This window comes from Chiloscyllium plagiosum, chromosome 34 (assembly GCF_004010195.1).
Source record: "Chiloscyllium plagiosum isolate BGI_BamShark_2017 chromosome 34, ASM401019v2, whole genome shotgun sequence".
NCBI classification, from domain to species: domain Eukaryota; kingdom Metazoa; phylum Chordata; class Chondrichthyes; order Orectolobiformes; family Hemiscylliidae; genus Chiloscyllium; species Chiloscyllium plagiosum.
The window spans coordinates 34,397,661-34,416,181 of NC_057743.1; the positions used below are offsets into that span (position 1 = coordinate 34,397,661).

An 18,521-nucleotide genomic window follows, 5' to 3' on the forward strand; every position below is an offset into this window, starting at 1 on the left:
GAGTTTAATTCAGATAATGCGAGGTGCTGCATTTTGGGAAAGCAAATCTTAGCAGGACTTATACACTTAATGGTAAGGCTCTAGGGAGTGTTGCTGAACAAAGAGACTTTGGAGTGCAGGTTCATAGCTCCTTGAAAGTGGAGTCGTAGGTAGATAGGATAGTGAAGGTGTTTGGTATGCTTTCCTTTATTGGTCAGAGTATTGAGTACAGGAGTTGGCAGGTCATGTTGCGGCAGTACAGGACATTGGTTAGGCCATTTGTGGAATATTGCATGCAATTCTGGTCTCCTTCCTATCGGAAAAATGTTGTGAAACTTGAAAGGGTTCAGAAAAGATTTAGAAGGATGTTGCCAGTGTTGGAGGATTTGAGCTATAGGGAGAGGCTGAACAGGCTGGGGCTGTTTTCCCTGGAGCGTTGGAGGCTGAGGGATGACCTTATAGAGGTTTATAAAATCATGAGGGGCATAGATAGAGTAAACAGGCAAAGTATTTTCCCTGGGGTTGGGGAGTCCAGAACTATAGGGCATAGGTTTAGAGTGAGAGGGGAAAGATATAAAGGAGACCTACGGAGCACACAGAGGGTGGTACGTGTATGGAATGAGCTGCCAGAGGAAGTGGTGGAGGCTGGTACAACTGCAACACTTAAGAGGCATTTTGATGTGAATATGAATAGGAAGGATTTGGAGGGATATGGGCTGGGTTCTGGCAGGTGGGACTAGATTGGGTTGGGATATCTGGTCGGCATGGAGGGGTTGGACCGAAGGGTCTGTTTCCATACTATTCATCTCTATGACTATGATTCTCAGTGGGTTGCGAATCTATGGAATTTTTTACTGCAGAGGGCTGTTGTAGTTTGGTCATTCAGTATATTCCAGGCTGAGCCAGACAGCTTTTCAATCAGGACGAGAAAGTGAGGGCTGCAGATGCTGGAGATCAGAGCTGAAAATGTGTTCCTGGAAAAGCGCAGCAGGTCAGGCAGCATCCAAGGAGCAGGAGAATCGACGTTTCGGGCATGAGCCCTTCTTCAGGAAGGACGAGAATCAAGGATTATGGAAGGAGCGTGCGGTGGAGGATAATCAGATCAGCCAGGATCTCACTGAATGGTGGTCCAAACTCAATGGACTGAATGGCCTGATTTTGCTCCCACAGCTTATGGACTTAATTGATCCCCCCAGTGCATACAAATCCCTGCTGCATTCATCCAGAACAGTTCTAACCCGTTTGTGTTAAACTATCCCTCACAGGAGTTTAAAGAACCTGTGCCCTGAAATTAGCACAGAGAGGGGAAATTAAGCACAGTTGCAGTTAAAAATCATAAGGCAAGGAGTCCCTGGGCAGCTGGCCTTAATGATACATGATCCCCAAGAGTTCTGCTGAATGGTTCTTATACAATAGATGTGACCTTTCTAATTACGTTGGAGCTGCAGGGTGTTAGTGTCAATGGCAAGACATTTTGTGTCTATTACTTATCGTCCCTTTTTTATTTGCCCTTTCACTGGGTAGCTTGCTCAGCTATTTTAGACAGCAGGTAAGGATCAGCTACATTGTTGTTAATCTGGAGTCAATTGTAGTCCAGACCATATAAGGGCAGCAGATTTTCCTTCCTGAAAGGACTTGAGTGAGCCGGATGAGTTTCACCAACGGTCAATAATAGTTTCATAGTCAGTCACCGATAATAAGACTGGCATTCAACTTATTGATTTTAAATGCCACCAGCTACTATGGTGGGTTTTGAACACCAGGGTCTAATGACATTACTACTATATCAGCACATCCAATCAAACATACTGCTGTGGGTCTGGAGTCACATGTAGGGCAGACCAGGTAAAGATGGCAGATCCCTTCCCTGATGGGCATTAAGTGAACCAGCTGGGTTTTTTTTGTGGTAATGAGCGATCATTTTATGATCACCATCACTAAGGCCAGTTTCCAATGCTGGATTAATTGAATTCAAATTCCACTAACTGCTCTGGTGGGGTTTGAACCCAAACCCTCAGAGTGGCAGTGGGTTCTGGATTTCTATCCCGTGACATTACACCATGTCACCATCTCCCCAGCCCAGTCTCTTGGACATAGGTAGAGTGTCTGATCAATGGGGAACTCCGGTTCCTATTGGCTGTAGGGCCAATGCCTGGTACCTAGAAGCTTCCAGCTCATTGGACAGTTGCCGAGTAAGTAACTGTCTGAAAATTGCCATCTTATTGGAGCAACGGCCATACTCTTGGGGGTAAAACTATTCAGTTTTTTTTTTAAATGGGGTTATGTACCTTTTGAACAATGGATAGGAAAACCAGCACTTCCTCTCCGCGATACTTCCTGCAAAAGAGGAGGGATGGTTGAGAATGGAAATATTGTACGGGTTGAATACAATAGCACTTTGAGTAATGAACATGACTGTATTTGACTGAATTCTCTCTTTGAGAGCTAGAATAAAAAATTAGATGCGGTAACACCCTGGGACCTCTATGATTTTCCATTCCCCGGAGGTGACAGGAAGGGAAATAATGCAGTGAGTCAATTTAGTGCTGGGTGCAAAAGGTCCAGGGGAATTGCTGAACTCGCCACCTATTAAAAGGTCATTAAGTGGTCAATTAATGGTCATTTGAGGGCCTTAATTCACCACCTTCCTGGTCAGCTGCCTCCCCACTGGGCAAGGTGAGATGGCTGGTTTTCTGATTGGGACCCATGCTGCCTGCCACATTGAGGGGCTTGAGGATTAGCCCCAATCTTGGAACTATTAGATGGTGGGGAATAAGGTGACCTATGAAAGCTAACCCTCTCGCCTTGCACCCCTCTGACATACAACCCTCTCCATGTGACATGAGAAGAAAGATAAAACAAACCTCACTTCCTCATCGCTGGACCCACTGAGGTGGAGGCTTCAACCAGACGACCATAGGACCCAGAGTTTGCTGGGCCTTGAGGCCAGCAGCATCTGGTGACCCAAATGGTCAGTATCAAGGCCTGTGATTAGTGGGATGTGGTTCACCTGTCAGTTCTTCTTGAGTTGATTGGGTGGGTGGTTGGCTGAGTTATCTTGCCAGTTGGAGGTGGACATGTTAGTTGGCATCTAACATGGTTGCCACAATGCTCAGAAGAAAATAGACAAAACTCTCCCCCAAAGGCCATCAATGCACTACATGTTGAGGGAAACATCAGCCATAATTCTCTTACTTCTGTCCCTAAATCCTGAGCATTGATTCTGCTAGAATTTATTTCAATTATTCTTCAATCAGAAGTTGCAACCACTCAAAGGAATAATAATTGAAGGAATATATTAACCTGAAATGATATTTGGAGTGTAAACTATACTTTTGTAGATTCATCCACATTTCTTTTCAATGGTTGCAGTTAAACAATTTCATAACAACTTTATTATTAATCGTTAAGGTATGAGCTGATAATAGATGCGGTCTTATATTTGAGACATACGCAAAGAGAAATCATTGATAATCAAGCAAACAACATTAGTCAGCGTTAGTATGTGCTTCAGACAGAGATTTATGACCTTTGTACAACTGGTGCAAACTGATTCTCTCTTTCTGTTTGCAGAGCTGGGAATTTGTGTTGCAGACATTTCGTCCCCTGTCTCGGTGACATACTCCATGCTTGGGAGCCTCCTGTGAAGCGTTTCTGTGATCTTTCCTCCGGCATTTGTAGTGGTTTGAATCTGCCGCTTCCGGTTGTCAGTTCCAGCTGTCCGCTGCAGTGGTCGGTATATTGGGTCCAGGTCGATGTGCTTATTGATTGAATCTGTGGATGAGTGCCATGCCTCTAGGAATTCCCTGGCTGTTCTCTAAGTTTATACTCGATGGAAACATCACAGAAGCGCTTCACAGGAGGCTCCCAAGCACTGAGGATGTCACCTAGACAGGGGACGAAACGTCTGCAACACAAATTCCCAGCTCGGCGAACAGAACCACAACAATGAGCACCCGAGCTACAAATCTTCGCACAAACTTTGAATCTCTCTTTCCCTGTCCTGGGTTAATCCAGGTAACGCAGTAAATAATGGGGTTTTTGTAGCACAGTGATAATGTCCCTACCTCGGATCCAGGAGGCCTTTGCTCAAGTCTCATCTGCTCTAGAAGTGTGCGATAACACCTCTGAACAGGATGGTCAAAAACTGAAAATAAGAACTTTTAGGGCGACACGGTTACTCAGTGGTTAAAACTGCTGCCTCATAGCACCAGGGTCTCAGGTTCAATTCTAGCCTCGGGCAACTGTTTGTGTGAAGTTTACACATTCTCCCTGTGTCTGTGTGTGTTTCCTCCCACACTCCAAAGATGTGCAGGTTAGGTGGGTTGGCCATGATAAATTGCCCATAGTGCTAGGTGCATTAGTCAGGAGGGAAGTGGGTCTGGGTGGGGTTACTCTTCGGAGGGTCTGGTTGGGCCGAAGAGCCTGTTTCTGCACTGTAGGGAATCTAACTAAAGGCCATCAAAATTGGATGTTTTGCCACTTGTACATAATAACATTTTGTGTGGCACAGTGGTTAGCACTGCTGCCTCACAGTGCCAATTCCCACCTCAGACAACTGTCTGTGTGGAGTTTGCACATTCTCCCCGTGTCTGCGTGGGTTTCCTCCAGGTGCTCCGGTTTACTCCCACAGTCCAAAAATGTGCAGGTTAGGTGAATTGGCCATGCTAAATTGCCTGTAGTCTTAGGGGCAGGGGTAAATGTAGGGAAATGGATCTGTATGGGTTGCACTTTGGCAGGTCGGTGTGGACTTGTTGGGCCAAAGGGGCTGTTTCCACACTAAGTAAACTAAAAAAAAAACAGCTCAAACACCTTCCGGGACACTCCAAGTGAAGACAAAAAAAAATCCACTATCAGTAAACTGTAGGTCGAGGGACATTTATTTGAAATAGTGTAGGAGAAAGTGAGGACTGCAGATGCTGGAGATCAGAGCTGAAAATGTGTTGCTGGAAAAGCGCAGCAGGTCAGGCAACATCCAAGGAACAGGAGAATCGACATTTCGGGCATAAGCCCTTCTTCAGGAATGAGGAAATAATGTACCCATTTGTCCCTAACACTATAGCCACAGTCATAACAGAAACATACCTCTCTCATCCAGAAGTGGTCAGCATGAGACACTAACTGTGGATGATATGGTTCTGCGTATGGTGGAGATAGAGGGTCAGCCAAGGGGGTTTCATCGACAAGTGAACAGGAACTGCTCTCAGACAAGGAACATGACGGTAGCGAAGAGCGGGGTACAGACCCCAGTGCCAACAGATGCATGTTACTCCACTGGTCTCTCACCAATAATCCATTTGGTTTGCTGACGGCCTGAAGGAAACAGAAATTTAGATTTTCATTTGTCTTTGAATGACTTTTTTTTTGAGTTCACAAGTTTCTTCAGAGGAAGCAAACTCTGAGGAATAAGACGTCCAATTTCAGGAGGTTAGGATCATGTGCCACCAGACCAAGATTGGACATAGAATCCAGACGGTATAGGAGCAGGCCATTCGGCCCATTGAGTCCACACCAACCCTCCAAAGAGTGTCACACCTGACCCTATCCATGCATTTCCTGTGGCTGATCCACCTAACCAGTACATCTCTGTACACTATGGGTAATTTAGAATGGCCAATCCATCTAACCTGCACATCTTTAGACATATCATCGAGACTCTTGTGATGCAGTTGTAGCATCATGACCTCTGGACCAGGAGGTCTGGCTTCAAGTCACACCCACTCCAGAAGTATGCAATAGCATCTATGAAGAGGGTGATTAGAAAAATATCTAGGTGTAACCTTCTTCTACTCTGTCTCAACAGTGTACCTCAGTCCTAATCTCAGAACAGCAGGTCCCCCTGAACCACGCTGCAATTTCCTCATCCCTATATTACATACAGATCTTCGCATTGCTGGTTGTTGTGTGTTAGCTAGCTCCTGCATCAAACACTGGCTGTATTTTAACAGCACTTCATTGGCTGCAAAGAATTTTGGGACTTCCCAAGATGCTGCAGAAATGCAAATTCTCTCTTCCATTCTGCAATCTTTCTACATGAGATCTACTGACTTGTCATAGGCAGAGAGAATGCTGGAGAAACTCAGCAGGTCTGGCAGCATCTGTAGAGAGAAATAGAGTTAACATGTCGAGTCTGGTCTGACTCTTCTTCAGTTCTGCTTCTGTGAGTTTGTTTCAGATTTCCAGCATCCGCAATGTTTTGCCCTTACTGTCTCTGTGTTGCACCGAGCTGTGAACTGGTTTGCCCTTTGCTCGAAACTAGGTCAGTGAGCTCGCAGAAGGGATTATCATCCTACTGAAAGGAATTCAGGTCAGATTCCAGAAGCATTCTGAACGTTTGGAAGATCCCCAGGTGCACAGAGCTACCTATTTTTGTATTATTACTTGCTTACCCACAAACGCATCATCAGGTTAACATTCTGGTGACACATTGTTTGGAATGGCTGTTTTCTCAGATGGTAGACTGTGGAGCACCTGTTGAGTACAGCATGGCACCAGAATAATTTGCATTGGAATGCGTCAATGTCTTGCAACACTTGCTTGTAAATAAACCACTTCCTGTCATTCTTTGATCATTGCTGATAATTATTCCCAAGTTCATTGCTGAGCAGGATTCTTATCTTTTCTGGCACATTGTCTTCTTTTGATTGATCCACAGGATATAGGTGTCAACTGACACAGCCAGCAGTTATTGCCTATCCCTCAACTGGCCTTGAACGGAGTCACTTGCTGTGCCACTTCAGAAAGCAGTTGTGTCAACCACATTGCTGTGACTCTGGAGTCACATGTAGGCCAAACATACTTCCCCAAAGTGTGCCAGAGGGGATTTTCCTGGTCATCATTACCGATACTGGGTAGACAAACAGGAGGCTGGAGGAACACAGCTAGCCAGGGGCAGCGTCAGGAGGTGGAGAAGTCAACGTTTCGGCTGTAACTTTTCTTCAGGACCGGTCTGAATCGTTGCCCTCTCCATCTCCTGAAGCTGCCTGGCTTGCTGTGTTCTTCCTGCCTCCTGCTTGTCTACCTTAGATTCCAGCATCTGCAGTTTTTTTGTCTCGAACCATCATTACTGATACTGGCTTTCTATTCCAAATTTAGTAGTTAATTAAATGGATTGTATAATCCCTACAGCGTGGAAGCAGTCCATTCAGCTCCTTGAGTCCATACCAATCCTCAGAACAGCATCTCACCCAGGTCCACCCCTCCCTCCACCATTCTTGTAATCCTGCGTTTCCCATGGCCAATCCATCCTAACCTGCACATCTTTAGACTGTGGGAGAAAACTGGAGAACCTGGAGGAAACCCACATAGACACGGGGAGAACGTGCAAACTCCACACAGTCAGTCACCTGAGGTAGAGTCAAACCCAGGTCCCTGGTGCTGTGAGGCAGCAGTGCTAACCACTGAGCCACCATGCCGCCCTATATAACATACTGTGGATACTGGAAATCTGAAACAAACACAGAGAGAACGCTGGAGAAACTCAGCAGGTCTAGCAGCATCTATGGAGAGAGGGAAACAGTTAACATTTTGAGGCTGGTATGACTCCTTCAGAGTTCTCAAAGGTTAACTCCCTCCACAAATGCGGCCAGACCTGCTGAGTTTCTTCAGCATTCCCTAAATGAGGAAGTGGTGGAGGCTGGTACAATTGCAACATTTAAAAGGCATCTGGATGGATATTTGAATAGGAAGGTTTTGAAGGGATATGGGCTGGGTGCTGGCAGGTGGGACTTGATTGGTTGGGATATCTGGTTGGCATGGACGAGTTGGACTGAAGAGTCTGTTTCCATGCTGTACATCTCTATGACTCTATATGCGTATATCTATGTGTGTGATCTATGTATTCATCACAGGACCATTGGGCTGCTCTCTTATTACAGAGGGACAACTGGTGCTGGGTTTAAGCTGAGGCTCACCATGCTTCAGGCAAGGGGGAAGGTTGAGAAAGTGTTAAAGTGCAATACACTGGACAATGGAAGCTGAACAAAAAGGCAAACATAATATTTTCACTAAAATTGTCAGGAGGCAGGTTATCTCGTCACTTGGTCCACAAATCCCACATTTCTCACCAGTTTTGCCCTGCCCCGAGCATACCATTCCACTCCTCCCAAGAAACCATGGAAGCATTTTGTCTGGTGTCATAGAACATTACAGCGCAGTACAGGCCCTTCGGCCCTCGATGTTGCGCCGACCTGTGAAACCAATCTGAAGCCCATCTCACCTACACTATTCCATTTTCGTCCATATGTTTATCCAATGAGCATTTAAATGCCCTTAAAATTGGCAAGTCTATTTCTGTTGCAGGCAGTGCATTCCATGCCCCTACTCTGAGTAAAGAAACTACCTCTGACATCTGTCCTATATCTATCACCCCCCCAATTTAAATGGGCAGCATGGTGGCTCAGTAGTTAACACTGCTGTCTCACGGTGCCAGAGACCCAGGTTCGATTCTGTGTGGAGTTTGCACATTCTCTGCGTGGGTTTCCTCCGGGTGCTCTGGTTTCCTCCCACAGTCCAAAGAGGTGAATTAGCCAAGACTAATTTGTCCACAGTATTCAGGGAGGTGTAGGTTGGGTGCATTAGTCAGGGGTTATATGTAGGGGAATGGGTCTGGGTGGGTTACTCTTCGGAGTTTTGGTGTGGATTTGTTGGGCCAAAAGGACCTGTTTCCACATGGTAGGGATTCTATGATTTATGAAAGCTACGCCCCCTCGTGCTAGTCATCACCATCCGAGGAAAAAGGCTCTCACTGTCCATCCTATCTAACCTTTGTGAAGATGTGTTTAACTGGGTACCAACTCTTCTGGGAGTGCGATTAGCAGAGAGGAATGTGCGGGGGTGAGGTGGACGAGGGGTTAAGAGAGCAAGCAGGACATTCTCGTTATCCCTCCCCAGCCAAACAATTCAGCCCAATTTCTCAGCTGGATGGTCCTTCAGTCTGATATATGAATACTGCGATTTTCTCTCTCATAGATGATGGCTGACCTGCTGAGCACTTCCTGCTTATCTGATGAGAAATACGTGTCCATTTGACGTGTGTACTTACCCCCACAGCAGACAGCCTGCCTGAAGATGGGGTTAATTGCTTCTTGGCAGCTGTGAACGGTTCAGCATATAGAGGTGATGAAGGGACACCAAGACGCCTGGGTGGGAATGGATACAGATTCTTTCCAAAACTGCCATTGGACCTGGTCGGTGGCTGTGACAACGCAAGTGTCTTTCGAAGAGGTATGTTCTGATCTGCCCTTCCATTTGGTAACGGTGAAGAATTGTGTCTGGACACGGGCTGAAAGACAATAGAATTATGAATACTCCATCTTTATCAAGGATTTTGCAAACTGTGCTATAAATATAAAAGTGTTCCTTAAAAAAAACGTCCTCACTGCGAGTAGAGCCAATGCTTATCACAGGGATTCTGATGAATTGGATTCCTATCCGCTAAAGAATGTAAATAAAATTGCCCTTGTCTGCTTTTTGAATTCTCTCAAACCATGCAACATTGTCAGTTTGGTGCCATTGAGAAGACTGATCATTCCTTTTTTTTTTGTCTGTTTTGGCACCAACTCAAGTGAAATCCTCACCACGTCAGAATTTTGGTCATTTGGATTTATCAATTCTCCGTACTGCCCTTTCCAAGGAAGCTGTGCTACCTTGGTGAGCAGCTGAATCTCTCGATTGCCTTTCCTAACAGAGATGGAGAAGAGGCGGGTTGTAGCAATGAAGGAGCAGGGCTCCGAAAGCTGGTGGTTTCAAATAAACCCATTAGACCATAATCTGGTGTCATGTGACTTCAGACTCCAAACTTTACAGCCTGCAACTCAGTCAAAATTCACAATTACATATAGCGATTACATATTTTATTCACATATTTTAAGGAAGCTTTAATCCATTTAATACAAATTAACAGGGCATGTTAACGTGCTTAGTACTGCACAGTGGAACTCTAACCTCCAATATTAGAGTGGTGCTGGAAAAGCACAGCAGGTCGGGCAGTATCCGAGGAGCAGGAAAATCAATGTTTCGGGCAAAAGCCCTTCATCAGGGGTCCTGCTCAAAACGTTGATCTTCCTGTTCCTCGGATACTGCCTGACCTGCTGTGCTTTTCCAGCACCACTCTAATCTTGACTCTAATCTCCAGCATCTGCAGTCCTCACTTTTGTCTGATCTCCAATAGTCTCACTAGGTTCAAAGCAAGTAGATTAAAATATTTCCTGATATACTCAGGTGTTGGATGCTTCCTTATTCTGACCTTTGGGTACTAAGCATTTGTATATTTGACCCAGTTCTACCTTTCTCCTCGCCTAATATTGCTCACCTCTCTGAGCCAAACAGGCCTTGCAGGTGGGGCTGGCTGTAATCTAAATGGCATGTAAGGTACGGTGTATGTTGGAGACAGAGCATTGTTGAAACTTTCCTCGCTCGGTGAATCGTCGATTGTGATGCTGCCAGGCTGCAATGAAATATTGGTTCCTGATGTCCTGAAGTTTCTTGACTGCAGATGTTTTGATGAACCTTGACTGTTGACCATCTGAAATAAGTAGAAAAGAAGATTTATGTCAGCATACTCAGCAACCATAATTCAATGCAAAAACAACCTCAAGGTGTTTTTGACCAAATACAAACCTTGACATTAAGGTCAGCTCAACGGTTTAAAACAAGCTTTTATTTATCAAACTTTTCACAACCTGGGTATATATACACATGCACGTTCACACACACAAACACACAGAAGTGTGGGCTGCACTCTCTAGGGGTTTATGTGTGGTAAGTGGAAGATTTTGAAAATTCACAACAGTATAGTCCATTTAAATGTCATTCAAGTGCACTGATACTATTAAAGGGAAGGTTTAGATCACATGACAGGACAATAGAGAGATTTCTTTCATCCTTTCGTGGGAAGTGGGTATCTCTGGCAAGGCCAGCATTTATTACCAATTCCAAATTGCCCAAAGGGCAGTTAAAGAACAGTAGATTTCCCTCCCGAAAGGATATTAGTGAACCAGATGGAGTTGGGTGTCCCCAGCCACCTGATGAAGGAGCAGCGCTCCGAAAGCTAGTGTGCTTCCAAATAAACCTTTTGGACTATAACCTGGTGTTGTGTGATTTTTAACTTTGTACACTCCAGTTCAACACCAGCATCTCCAAATCATGAATTTAATGGGATCCTCCCTTCTCTGTAAATAGACAAAGAATTGACAGTCGGCAAACTTTGGTCTTACAACTAGATTGCAGAAGTGGCCTAAGCAGGAAAATGAAGACAATTGTCAAACAAATAGGAAACAGTGCAACTTGAAGCGATGTCAAAAGCTATTACAAGGGGGCATAGCTTTAAATTAAGGGGTGGTAGGTATAGGACAGATGTTAGGGATAGATTCTTTACTCAGCGAGTCGTGAGTTCATGGAATGCCCTGCCAGTAGCAGTGGTGGACTCTCCCTCTTTAAGGGCATTTAAATGGGCATTGGATAGGCATATGGAGGATAGTGGGCTAGTGTAGGTTAGGTGGGCTTGGATCGGCGCAACATCGAGGGCCAAAGGGCCTGTACTGCGCTGTATTCTTCTATGTTCTATGTTCTATGTTCAAAACAAGCTTCAGCCTAAGACTTCTGGCTTATAATCAGGCAGGTAGCTATTAGGCAAAAACAAGTAAGAGGGTTTCTGAGGTCATTTGGAGAACTTGAGGTGAACAGTATAGATGTTCTCAAGGGCAAGCAAAATATATGGAAACAAAAAAATGCAATGACCATTCTGAGATTCCATAGGGAAGTGGGACTAACTCTTCCAAACAGCCAACATAGAAAAATCAAATTCCATACTTCAATGGGGGAGAAGGGGAGTGAAGCATATGCTGATACGATTGGATGAAGCAGATTTATATTAATGCCAGTACAAACTAGGTAGGCTGAATGGCCTGCTTCTGTGCTATTAACCAAGTAATTCTATGTTATCCATCATTGAAATAATTACAAATAATCTGCAAATTTGACCTCTCTACTTACATTTTGATGGGAGGATCTGCCCCCAGAACCTGCTGGCTGCATTTTCAAAGCTGGAAAGGGATCCGTATAGCCCAAGGACAAGCGATTTTCAGCAATAAGTGCATTTTCTGACGTCGAAGGTGGAGGTTGGGACAGGGCAAGGACATTTTGCCCCGAGAACCTCATACTGCTTCCACGGATTGGCAGGGGCGAAGAGCTGTGCTTGTGTGCAGACTGGAATGAATACAGACCATGACTACAGCAGAAACACTTGAACATCCAAAGGGCACTTATTTGGCATATCATCCTCTTACAGAACAATTAACAACACATTCCATGAAGCAAATGCAATGCAAGAGTACAGTAACCACCTGAACACACGCGAGACAAGCTGCATTAGGACCCTGTTCAAAAGGGCTATTACACACTGCAGCAACCCTGACCTGCAAAGAGAGGAAGAAGAACACCTCTACAGAGTCTTCACAGAGAACAGATATCCCTCAACTTCATCCACAGATGCCTAACAGACAAACAACGCATCAAGAACATGCCACGACCCAACACACTAACCATGCTACTTTATATAAAAAACACCTCGGAACTAACACCCAGACGACTCTGACCACTCAGACAGCCCATAAACTGACAGCCACGCTCAGACAACAACTCACAGGAACAAAAGACCCTAGACCCATCGTGTGCAGGACAAACAGTGGACAACATTCCATGCAGAGAATGCACAATATATGGCAAACAGGCAGACAACTTGCAATCCACATTCATGAATATCAACTAGCGACTAAACACCACAACCAGCTGTTCCTAGTATCTCTACACACAGATGACAAGGACCACAACTTTGACTGGGACAACACAATAGTAATAGGTCAAGCCAAACTGAGGACAGCCAGAGAATCCCTAGAAGCATGGCACTCATCCACAGACTCCATCAATAAACACACTGATCCAGACCAGTATACTGACCGCTGCAACGAACAACCAGAACCGACAACTAGAAGCACAAAGCCAAATAAATTCCAACCGACACATTACAGCAGAGCTTCACAGGAGGCTCCTCAGCACTGAGGATGTCACCCAGACAGGGGACAAAACATCTGCAAACCAACTTCCCAGCTTGGCAAACTTACCCACAACAACTGCGAGTTTAACCGATGTCAGATCTGCTTCCACCTTTCACTCAGCTAGAAGTGAAACTTATTATGCCATGTTTTGAAGTGTAGGGAAGTCTCCCAATACTTGGTCAACATCCCTTCTTCAGCCAGAACTAACTAAAACTAAATAACTGGTATTTGATATCACCATTGAACATGGACCTTCCTATATGCAAGTTTCATGTCATTGAGTCATATAGTACAGAAGAGGCCCTTCAGCCTATCAAGTCTGTGTTGAGCTATTTGCACTAATCCCATGTTCCAGTTTTTAGCCCATAGCCTCAAATGCTATAATGTTTCAAGCACTCATCCACATACATTTTAAAGTTTGTGAGACTTCCCATGTCTACTACCATCCCAGGCAGTACCCTCCAGCCCAGATTATGAACTGACCAGAAATAATTCATTGCATTTGGAACATTTTTATTTGTTTCCAGGAGTGGTAATAAATCGTTGTATCTCTGCAAATCTCACTTCCTCTTCTTCTTCATAGTGTCTTTAATTTAAATAAAAGAACTCGGCAATATTTATACAGAATTGTAAGATAATTTCGCAATATTTTATCGAATAAAATATCACTTACTGAATTAAGTGTGAAAGGTTCAGCGGGTGCGGAGAGTCTCATTGGAGGAGGTGTGTAAGGCTCAGCATAATCAGGAGGGTTGATTGGATGCGTTGTATTCGTAGTAACCAGTGTGGGTAAGTCTTCTGATATGGAAATCATTTCGACTGGTTTCTGGGGAAATGTGAATACTCCGTACACTGTCATCGGGCTGTCGTCATGCCGGAGTGATCCCAGTGAAGGATTGACCTTGTCTGCAAACTATAATTAATGAAGGTTTTAATCACAAAGCAATAACAAGACGACAAAAAAAAAGGCAATCTGGAATTAATGAGTTTAATATGGATTCTTGTAAAAACCCACAAGTTCACTAATCTCCTTTAGGAACGGAATCTGCCATCCTTACCTGGTCTGGCCTACATGTGACTCCAGACCCACAGCAATATGTTGATTCTTTACTGCATTCTGGGCAATTTGGGATGGGCAATAAATGCCAGCGATTCCCTCATCCAGCGAATGAATAAATAAAAAACTACAAATTTTGTCGACGGTTAAAGTTAGATTGTAGGCACATGAAATGGTGTTTCGGATGTGACTACTATCCAATCCCATCTGTAATTGACTCCACTATCTCATGTAGCATATATAGTCTGCACTGAATCTTTCAAAGTCAATTCAATCCATGGAAATAATTGAATTATCCAAAAATCTGAATCATGCAATGGAAGGATAGAACTCAAAGCAAATCTGAATAACTTTCACTTAAGGGGAATGACAGCATCTCATTTCTACTTCTTCATGAAATAACTCGCAGGTTGCCAATGGAAAGCCACAACTCCAAAATGGCAAATTGCATGAGAGTATGATTAACCCACACGTACTTGACGTTAATCTGTCCGCGATTTGACTGAGCATCCCACCCAAATGTTACAAAGGGGCTAAACGTTTTTGTTAATATTGTGGAGAAAGGAATTTCACCCAAATGTGTCCACATCCTCTGATGCTAATGGAGCAAACTTCCAAGCAAATAATGAATACACTCAGTAATGTGGGGAAATCCAAAAACAAATTAATTCAGATCCACTAGTTAATTGGACAAAAAGATGGAATAAAGTCTCCAATTGTTAAAAACGTAAAACTGCTTGTTTCGTGGTCTTTTCCAAGGTTGGATTGTGCAAACATTTGAATGTGTCGTAAATAGCATCTACCTGATCTCTGCACTGTGCAGAATGTTTGTAATCGCGTCCTTTATTAACGATGGAAGCTCTTTGAACTGTGACCCCTGCAGCATTCAGGTGATGTATCAATTTCTGGTGAGCTGTTCTATTCTGTGACGACACTATGATTTGGTTGATCATTTTACCTGAAATATAACAGCAAATATGGAAGAGTGATAATCTATACAAGATTCAGTGGCTGGGAATCTGCTACAGAGCTGATCGCAGATTGATGGGCTCAGTGCAGGACTGACAATTACTCTCTGATACATATTAGTTCTGTTAGGACAGGCACTATTGGGTGGGAAATCTGCTCTGTAAGCATGCAAATCAGGAGATGTATTCATTCAGAATCAAGGAACTTCCCTTAGGAAATGGCATGGGTGTGGTATGAGTGAAGACTAATAAATCTGTGTCTTCTCCTTTTACAGACGTCGTTGTCCCTCCCATATCTGCTTGCAAATCTCAAGACTCACAACCCTCAACGTTCCAACCCCCAACTACAAGCCCTACACATTCCCACGCCCTTTGTTCGCACAAGACACATGTTCAGATCCTTTGATCAAAACAAAACAATAATAGGAATAATTGTAAAACCAAGAACAGCAGATGCTGGGAATTGGAAACAAAACAGGAAGTGCTGGAGAATCTCAGCAGGTCAGGCAGCATCTGTAGAAAAAGAAACAGAGTCAATGTTCTGTTTCCAGTTCTGAAGAAGGGTAATTGGACTCGAAATGTTAAGTTTGTTTTTTCTCTCTCCACAGATGCTGTCAAACCTGCTGAGTTTCTCCAGCACTTCCTGTTTTTGAATTGGAATCAGTGACTTTGTGTCAAATTGTTATCCTTGTTTGCAAATCCCTCCAGGCCTCTGGTCCCCTTCCTATTTCTGTCACATTCTCCAGTTTAACACACCCGTCTAAGATGTCTCTACACTCCAATTCTCCCTCTCCGAGTTTTCTTTCTCCAACAAAGGCATGGGAACTCTCAGCATGTAGGCTCTTCTCTCTGGAATTCAGTCTGGACCTCTCTCCTTACCTTTCTGAGCCTCAAAAAGTAGTCTCTCGATGAAGCATTTAGTCTCTTTCGCTAATATAATCTTATGTGGTTAGGCATCAAATTTTATTTGATAATGCTTCTGTGCACCGTTTTGAAATATTTTGCGATTTACAAAGGTGCTACGTGAATACATGTTGCAATCGCGATGGGCGCTTGCCTTGCACTCACCTTCTATCAGCAGTGCATGTGAATCACTGTCAGATTCACCCTGTTCAAATATCGTTATGGCATTAAGTGGAAGCTCTCCCTGTTAGCAAACACAAAGAAAAACAATTATCAACCAGTGTGAGGGTTCTCCTGCTGCAGCCATCATATCGCTATGTCTGAACATAATCAAAGCTAGGTTCAAGTCCCACCTGTTCCAGAGGTGGTTCATAACATCTGTGCACACATTGATTGGGAGAATCTCTACTCTCAGTGTTGCTCATTTATACACAGAATCCTTACAGTGTGGAAGCAGGCCATTCAGCCCATTGAACCTCCAAAGAGCACCCTTCCCAGTCCCCACCTACCAAATACCTGCATTTCCCATTGCTAATCCACCTAGCCTACACATCCCTAGACATTATGAGCAATTTTCCATGGCCAATTCAACTAACCTGCACAATTTTAGACTCTGGGAGGAAAATCCAAAAAAGCACAGAGAATGTGCAAACTCCACAGAGACAATCATCTGAGGGTGGAATCGAACCTGGGTCCCTGGTGCTATGACACAGCAGTGCTAACCACTGAGCCACCCCAAACAATGAAATCCTAGCTTGATTTTAACCAGACAAAGCATTCTGCATATTGTATCGCACACAGTCATATCAATGTTCACTATTCTGTGCTTCTAACCAGCCCAGAATGTGAAGAAAATCAGAAAAGAAAACTAGAATTTAAACAAAGCTATGAAACATTATGTTACAAAAGACACACAATGATGTCAGGACATGTGCATTTCGCAGGATGCCCATGGACCCACAGCACTGCACCCTGGAATGGAGTAAACTGACTTCCACCAACTTCACCTGGGAGTAGTTTAGTGAAAGAATTGGTTTAATCAAATCTCTTTATGTCTTTTTTATTGCAGAATTTCTCCTAGATTTCTCCAGTTTTATCTTGAATTGGAGTTTGATAGCTATTAAAAGTTCAGATGGTTGGAACATCCTGTCGGCCGCTTTAATAAAACATGTCATTCACAATTTCCCATTTGTGATATTCTCCAGGAATACAGCTCTCACAAACAGTGGGACTTCACTATCATCCCTTGCATTAGGGACAGTAAGTTGTCAACATCACAATTCTGTCACACTCAAAAGACTTGTTCAGTAATCTCCTAACATACAGTTTTAGACAGTCATAGAGATCAGAGTCGAAAATTGTGGCACTGGAAAAGCACAGCAGGTCAGGCAGCATCCGAGGAGCAGGAGAGGTGACATTTCGGGCATAAGCCCTTCATCATACCAACGAACAAACACCTAACTATATTAATCTCATTTACTCGCCCTTGGCTCATAGCCTACTATGCCCTGGCATATTCAGTGCTTATCCAGACACTTCTTAAATGTTGTGACAGTACCTGCCTCTACCACCCTCTAGGTAAATTATTCTTCCTCCGATTTCCTCTAAACCACTTGTTCCTTCCCTTAAACTGATTCCCTCTTATCTTGGACAAATATGGCATGGGGAAAGGATTCTCATGCTCGACTCTGTCTATGCGATACATAATGTTGTTTACCTCAGTTAGATCCCCTTCAGCCTCCTCTGCTCCAGGTAAAACAAACCCAGCCTATCCAGCCTCTCCTTATAACTGAGACTTCCATCCCAGGCAGCATCCTGGTGAATCTCCTCTGCACCCCCTCCTGTGCAATCACAACCTCCTAACAGTGTAACAATCAGAACTGCACATGGTGTTCCATCTGTGATCTAAACAATCTTTTATAAAGCACTAACAAGACTTCCATACTCCTATATCCTTATTCCTTTCCATAATGACTAATCACTGTCCCCAAAATGTTTGCCCACTGAAACTTCAACCACGTGACCAACTCCTTTCCGAGGATTAGGTTTCACACTGCTCCATCCCTCGTAGAATTATCAATGGACTGCCACTAAAGAATTGACCTGGATTCACTTTAAAAATTCCACCCTCTCCAATCTTTTCACACCAAGATGATCCCAGTTAGCAAAGTTGAAGTCCACTACAACTAGAACCCTGGTTCTCTCACACCTTTCTGCGATTTGCCTGCATATCTGCTCTTCTAACCCCCTCCAACTTTTGGGAGGCCTGTAATATAATCCCAGCAAGGTAATCATCCCTTTTTTATTTCTATGTTCTACCTAGATGGCCTCATTTGAACACCCTTCCAATGCATCTTCCTACTGCAGTGATGGTTTCCTTTATTAATAACGGAAGGCCCTTACCTTGCTTACTTTCCCTGCCCCTCCCCCATTCTGCTTGACAGAGTGAACCCCTGGAATGTCCAGCTGCCTTTCCTGCCTTCCTTCAAATGTGTCTCACTGATTGCAACAATATCATATTCCCACATGCTGATCAATGCTCTAAGTTAATCCACCTTA

General features: G+C 44.0%; 1 protein-coding gene across 7 annotated transcripts in view; it reads right to left on the bottom strand.

Annotated features, from left to right (window-relative positions):
• plekhn1 (pleckstrin homology domain containing, family N member 1) overlaps positions 1-18,521 on the bottom strand; it is a 57,020-nt gene that overhangs the window by 9,091 nt on the left and 29,408 nt on the right. For 3 of the 7 annotated variants that reach the window (XM_043676126.1, XM_043676127.1, XM_043676125.1), the window contains 8 exons: positions 16,128-16,206; positions 14,895-15,049; positions 13,708-13,947; positions 11,974-12,186; positions 10,292-10,504; positions 9,023-9,262; positions 5,065-5,292; positions 2,268-2,316 (listed from right to left, as the gene is read on the bottom strand). In XM_043676126.1, the coding sequence (XP_043532061.1) occupies positions 2,268-2,316; positions 5,065-5,292; positions 9,023-9,262; positions 10,292-10,504; positions 11,974-12,186; positions 13,708-13,947; positions 14,895-15,049; positions 16,128-16,206 (1,417 nt within the window). The remainder of the gene's footprint in view (positions 1-2,267; positions 2,317-5,064; positions 5,293-9,022; positions 9,263-10,291; positions 10,505-11,973; positions 12,187-13,707; positions 13,948-14,894; positions 15,050-16,127; positions 16,207-18,521) is intronic. The other 4 variants (XM_043676130.1, XM_043676129.1, XM_043676131.1 and 1 more) reach the window with 3 other exon arrangements.